Below are 7,340 nucleotides of genomic sequence, written 5' to 3'. Positions count from 1 at the left end.
TCCACACACACCACACACGCACACGCACCACACGCACACGCACACACACACACGCACACACACCACACCACACACACACCCACACACACACACACACACACACCACCACACAACACAACACACACACACACACACACACACACACACACACCACACCACAACACACACACACACAACATGTACACAAGTCAGTACTCCTGGTTTCTGTCTTTAGCATGTGTTAGTGTCCTCAAACTGTCCAAACCTTGTTTTCTTCTGTATTAATTGTCCTCAAAGTTCCAACAACCCTGTGTTCTCTTGCTGTATTATGTTCCTCAAACTGTCCTAAACCTGTGTTCTCTTGCTTGTTTACTGTCTCAAACTGTCCAAACCCTGTGTTCTCTTGCTGCATGTTAAGTTGACCTCAAACTCAACACATACAGTAAAATACAGTAAAATACACGTAACAATTACCAGTCCTTAAAAACTAACAGTCCTCACAAATACAGTAAAACTGAGGTTCTACTACAAGCTGGCTAATATTTACTACACAGTGCTGCTGCCCTGCTTCGTGAGGCGATTATGTAAGGAACAGTTGAACAATAGAAGCTAGATGATTGTTATCGTGAAACATGCAGAGAGAGCACATCAAAGAGCACCATCGGCATGGTGATTGGTGTGTGTGTGTGTGCGTGTGTACGTGTGTGCATGCGCGTGCGTGTGCGTGTGTGTGTGAATGCTACACGTGTCTGCTGTTTTGGTGCTGGATATTTCTCTGCTTTAGGCATTCAGTCGTGTGTGAAAGCTCTGCTATGAGAAGAGGATGAGAAACACAGTTGAGATTCTCCTATGTGAGTTGAGCTAAACTGACAAAAACTGACATTAAAAAAAACTGCTCTTAAGTAACTGCAGACAAACAAGGAGTAAAGGTTAAACATCCACCCTCTACTCTCCTGTCTGTGCTGCTTTCTCTCTACTGTGAGAATAAAACCTCTGAAAAGCTGCCGGATGTTACTGAAAAAAAAAACTAAGATGTGCGTGTGTGTGTGTGCATGTGTGTGTGCGTGCATGTGTGTGTGTGTGCGTGTGTGCGTCTGACATTATCCCAAGAAAAGGGTCACACACTCTGCTCAGAGTAAATGTTGCTGGTGAGAGTGAGAGGAATGGTGAAATGGCCTTTTCTTCTATATAAGATCATTTTGAAGCCCACGGCCACTTTGTGAAGCATCCTTCTCCATAGTTTAAGTACTAAACATCTATTTTACCTGCTAACTCACCACAAAGAAAAGTCTATGTCATGAAATGACTAAATGTGTCTAGTTTAAATTCCGAATCGCAAGAAAGAAAAATTGCTGTCATAAAAATACTAAAATGTATCTAGTTTACATTCTAAATCAGCAAACAGAAAAAAATATGTCATGAAAATGCCAATACAACCATGACACACAATGTTATAAAGCATGTTTCCTTCCCTCATATTTATCACATCATATTTTACATCCGCCACCAGATGTGACTGCAGGTCTCTGGGCGTTACAACGGCAGCAGGCAATAAACCAGTCATAATAGAACACAATATAACACCCCATTGACCAGCCACTGTTCAAATCCTCTGAGCCTCTTTGTCTTCCTGGTCAATCTACTACTGTCATCATGTCCAAGTAGCCCACATCTAAAGACAAAATGACAGCATTCAACTAGCATTCAACTACTTTACTACATTTTATACAGGAAAGGCTACAGTAACAAATAAAGCATGATAAAACCTCAACCTCKCTTTTTGCCTCCATCCATGTAATAACGCAGAGGCAGTCTAGTTACGTTAGTGTAAATGGAGGAGAAACTTGGCTCCTTGGCTCCAGTTCTCTGTTTGAGATGGTCTGCCAATGCTGTAGAGTTGGCACCAATGATGTATGTACAGCATGTCTATGGTGCAGGGCTGGCGCCAGAACGAATCAGTTGGAAGGGCATTTGATTTCCATGGGGGGCATGTTTTTTTCATGAGACCTCCTATGTGTGCACTCGCTGCACGATAAAAAAAATGGAGCCGCTGGGCGTCAAGGGACACAGCTTCAATCTAATGAGCAGTAATTCTGACTGGAATATTCTAACAGTGTAATTAATAGGTTTCATATATGCTATCGCTAAAATAATAATTTGGTTGTGTTTATGAAGTTGTTAGGTAACATTACAATACTTTTTTTATAACAAAATAATTTTCATTAGTTTATGTTACTGTAGGATATATGTAAAAACAAACAAACAAAAATAATTAAAGTGTCCAATCAATTGTATTCGTGGAGTGCCTTTGTTACAACTACGAAACAGAAAGCCAATGTGTTGGAACGCGGTAACAGCAGGGTGTGGAGTTGTCACGCTATATTCTCCTGTCGGCAGACAGACTCAGTCAATACGGACTCAGGCAAGTATCATCATGGGCACTCCTGATGCCACATCATGCCAGCGAGTGTTTGGCTTCAGTGTGTGTGTGTGTGTGTGTGTGTGTGTGTGTGTGTGTGTGTGTGTGTGTGTGTGTGTGTGTGTCCATGAAAAACACATCTGTTTAATCCATTAATCTACTACCCCATGGCACAATGGCAGACAGACAGACAGCACCACAGTGTGTGTGTGCACGTGTGTTTGCGAATGGGCGAGCACGTGACCAGAAGCAACCTTTTCACTTAAACCCGCCTCTCCCTCCCTAATGATCATAATGGTACCTGTTTATGCCACAGTGGTTCTATTTTAATTCAATAGTAGTTTAAAACATGCCATTACGTCAATAGTAGTGTTATTAAGCATTCTATTAACATAGGGCAGCAGTAGCTCCGGGCCAAAGACCTTCACCGTTCTCCCATTCTCCTCTCTCACCTCACATACATGAATATAGATAACAATCTAACTGTTTATCCCACTAATGGGCTATTGTGCACATTAGCTTTGTGGACATTGGTGTTGGCGTTAATTCCATTTAATTCAGGAAATAAACTGAAATTCCAATAGAATGACAACTACACTCTCAGAAGAAAAGGTACCGGTACAAACGCTTGTCACTGTAGTTGTACCGTGTAAGGCGAGGCTTCTCAAACCCGGTCCTGGGGTCCCCCCTGGGTGCACAGTTTGGTTTTTGCCCTAGCACTACACATCAAGCATTGATTATTTGAATCAGTTGTGTAGTGCTAGGGCAAAACAAAACTTGCACCCAAGGTAGGCCCCAGGACCGAGTTGAGGAATGACAGATCTATAACTCTCATTTCTACGTGCATTTGGTGGGTCACCCAAAAATGTACATATTGCAGCTTTAAAGTATGAACTGCAAGGGTACAATCATGCACCTATAACTAATGGTAGAGATAGAAACAAAGGAGGAAGGGAAGCGCTGCCAAGGTACACAATAGATTTTGGTGGACAGAAGGTGCTCTTTGGCAAAAGGGGTAAATTGGTCATCAAAAAGAAAGGAGGACCAAGGCACTCTTCATATAATGAATTAAAATGCCTTTATTTGTATGGCATGATAAATGGATTCAAACTTTCAAAACTCAGACGTGCTTCAGCTGCATGGCCTTCATCATGGGGCATTTTAATTCATTATATGAAGAGTGCCTTGGTCCTCCTTTCTTTTAGATGTAATATCTTAATTTGAATAGTTTCTCACAGCATTAAAATAATCCTGCATTTGAATTATTATGTGGATTATAATTAATGGTGATTTTTGTAGGGGTTGATACATTCTTGTTAAGATAAAAGTCTTCAATTTTAAAGTGTAAATTACAAACTTTAAAAGCCTTTTWAAACCTTGAATTCACTATAACACCGCGTGATCCTTTCTCAAAGGAAATTAACCGAAGAGTAGCCAGCCGAAGCATGGGCCTATGATGATGACAACTCGGAGGACAATGACGAAATCTAGCCTGGATAGGAAAAATGTCAGTGTAGCAGCCTATAAGTACATCCAGTCCCAAACTTTTTATGTAATGTCTTTAGCCTGGAAAAATTATGTTTATTTTAGATAATGCATAGGCTATAGCATTACATAAGGCATGTCATTTTAATTGATGATTAGATAGATTGTGGTAGTAAAAGACAAGTCAAAATAATGTTTTTGTTATGAAAGCATCCACTTACCGTTTCCCACACAGTCAGATGCAGCCATATAGCAAATAACGCGCGTATCCATTTCAACGATGACGTTTTAGTGAGTAACATTGTCCTTTAGAATGTACCCTTTTCTTTCTAGAACAAATGGTTCAAATAATAGTCAATTGCATTGACATAACCCTAAATAAGTATTCTAATTATTCAAAAAAAACTAGTATTGTTTTCACTAGATGCTCTTCCACATTAAGCTATTATCCACATATTTTGCATTTGCCTGGACGACTGGAGGTCATCTTTTCTTGTCGCCGTTATTCAGAAGTTGGGCGGGTTTCTGCAGCAGGTATGGCTTGGCAAGACTTCACCATGCATGTACAAGAGACAGAACTCGACTGAGCGAATAAGGTGCGCGCCTCTTCCTCAAAAGCCAGCTAGAGCGGACTGCGCAGCGCAGACACGCACTCTCWGTATAGCAGATGTGCTTGTCCCATAGGCGAAATTGTCATGGGGGATATTCAGAACAGGTTGATTCGTCCCTCACCCTCAATCATTTATTTCAAAAATAAAATAAAAACATATTGGTTCGGGGCCCCCTGGAGGTCAGGGGCCATCCAGATAGCATATGAACACGTTATAAGCAATGGAAAAATCGATCTAACAAACATGGGGTGTGCCTTCGGTGGTTCATCATGTGTCATTCTGGTTATGCGTGTCGCGACCGACGTAGCTATTTCATTAGCTAAGCTAGCCACTGTTGCTAGCCACTAACTCTTCCACTATCTATTGGTGTCATTTCATAGGGCTTGTTTTTGGATGGAMGCTGTATAGATCGGTAAGAAATGGCACTTCTGTAGCCAAATATCTTATTCATCAAATATCTTATTCATCCATTTTTTTAAGCATGGAAAATGTAATGGAAAAATGTGAAGAATAGCATGAGATGAMCTATAAAACAGCACGTTTCTCTCTGCCCAATAGCAATATGTGTAGAATTGCAGGAAATTAGCTTTGAAACAGCAAAACTTTCTTTCTGCCCCATGGCAAAATGTGTAGTATTGTAGGAAATTTGCTTTAAAACTGCAACATTTTATATCAGACTMAAGGCAAAATGTGTAGAATAGCAATATAAAACTGCATGTTTCTCTCTGCCCTATGGCAAAATGTGTTGAAAGGCAGGAAGTTAGCTGTTTTCCAAAAAATACATTTTAATTTTTTGGGGGGTTAGGGGGCCTTCCACTTATCCTTCAACTTATACTGTGTTTTCAAAATACCCCTCCATATACCCCCCAAGAGAGGCATAATAAGTTATGTCAAACTGTGTAGAATTGCAGGAAAAAGATGCAAGAGTATTGTCACACCCTGACCTTAGTATTCTTTGTTTTCTTTATTATTGTTGGTTAGGTCAGGGTGTGACAAGGGTGATATATGTTTTTTTCCTGTCTAGGGTTTTTGTATGTTTATGGGGTTGGTACTAGTCTAGGTGTTTTGTATGTCTATGGTTGCCYAGATTGGTTCTCAATTAGAGGCAGCTGTTTATCGTTGTCTCTGATTGGGAACCATATTTAGGCAGCCATATTCCTTGAGTATTTCGTGGGTGATTATCTATGGTTAGTTGCCTGTGTTATGATATAGCTTCACGTTCGTTTTGTTGTTTTTGTATAGTTCGTTCAGTGTTCTTTCTTCATTAAAGAAGATGTACTCAAATCACGCTGCGCTTTGGTCTCATCACTATAACGAACGTGACAAGTATAGAATGAATCACCAACATTATTTGGTATGAGTTAATAGAATACAAACTTTTAAACGTTAGATTTTCACTGGACAGATCTTCACTGGACAGCTTCGCCATTTCATGGTGGCAAAATGTCTAACAGTCCGCCTTATTTCAGTTTATGTGACAAAACAAGCAAGTATAGTGTAGATAATCGTTTTACCATCTACACCGCTGTGGAAAATGGTATTTTAAGCTGTTTGAAGCTGGTGTACATAAGTAAAAGACACAAAAACGAAACTTGAGAATGGGAAGCATAGAAATAGCAAACATAAAATATATCTACAGCTTCTTAGACTTGCTTTCAATGAGAATGACAGATCTATAACACACTTTTCTAAGTGAATTTGGTTGTGTCGCCCAAAAAAGTTACTTATTGCAGGTCACCCCGGACCTCCCGTCTGTTCGTACCCCCCAATATCTACACCACAATTTTGCCCATGGCTTGTCCTCCTTCAAGATAAAGAATGACCGTAGTTTGTCCACTGGCTTCTWATATTATAAATATTTACTATATCCACCGTTAAAGGGATACTTCAGGATTGAGGCCCTTTATCTACACTGAATAGAAATATGAACGCAACATGTAAAGTCTTGGTCCCATGTTTCATGAGCTGAAATAAAATATCCAAGAAATGTTCCATACACACAAAAAGCTTATTTCCCTCAAATGTTGTGTATAAACTAGTTTACATCCCTTTTAGTGAGCATTTCTCCTTTGTCAAGATAATACAGCCACCTGACAGGTGTGGTATATCAAGAAGCCTGTGCTGGGGACAATAAAAGGCCACTCTAAAATGTGCAGTTTTGTCACACTGTTACACGTGTGTAGCGGAGGCGAAGTCAGGTGCAGGATAGCAGACTGTAGCAAACAGGCGCACTTTAATTACATTCCAAATTGACAGCACAATAAAAACATACAAGTGCATATCCCCAAGATATGCATATTATTAGTAGATTTTGATAGAAAACACTCTGAAGTTTCTAAAACTGTTTGAATCATGTATGTGAGTATCACAGAACTTATGTAGCAGGCAAAACCCCGAGGACTAACCATTCAGATTCTTTTTTTTGAGGTCACCGTCTGTTCAATGAGATTTCATTGGGATACTAGATTTCTAATCAACCTGTTTGCAGTTCCTACCACTTCCACTGGATGTCACCAGTCTTTGGAAATAGGTTGAGGTTATTCCTTTGTGCAATGAAGAAGAACGGCCATCTGGAATCCGTGTAACGTTATGTGTACTGTTTGAGAGTTGCGCAAGACTAGAAAAGTATCGTTGTTTGTTGTCATCCTGTATTAAAAACAGATAGACCCGTCTTCAATTTGATCGATTATTAACGTTTACAAATACCTTAAGTTGTATTACAAAAGTAGTTTGAAATGTTTTGGCAAAGTTTAGAGGTAATTTTTTWGATATTTTGTAGTGACGTTGCGCAAATTGGAAGCTGTTTTTTCTGGATCAAACGCGCCAAATAAATGGACATTTTGGAC

General features: G+C 39.8%; 1 protein-coding gene across 1 annotated transcript in view; it reads right to left on the bottom strand.

Moving 5' to 3' along the window:
* Window positions 1–4,439, bottom strand: part of LOC112072909 (pituitary adenylate cyclase-activating polypeptide type I receptor-like) — a 73,671-nt gene extending 69,232 nt beyond the window's left edge. The window contains exon 1 of the mRNA XM_024140287.2: window positions 4,105–4,439. Coding sequence (XP_023996055.1) covers window positions 4,105–4,185 — 81 coding nt within the window. The 5' untranslated portion in view covers window positions 4,186–4,439. The remainder of the gene's footprint in view (window positions 1–4,104) is intronic.
* Window positions 4,440–7,340: the final 2,901 nt, after the last annotated feature.

The sequence above is a fragment of the Salvelinus sp. IW2-2015 genome, unplaced genomic scaffold (assembly GCF_002910315.2).
Source record: "Salvelinus sp. IW2-2015 unplaced genomic scaffold, ASM291031v2 Un_scaffold2081, whole genome shotgun sequence".
Lineage (NCBI taxonomy): Eukaryota > Metazoa > Chordata > Actinopteri > Salmoniformes > Salmonidae > Salvelinus > Salvelinus sp. IW2-2015.
This window is presented reverse-complemented; position numbering and strand designations above follow the sequence as displayed.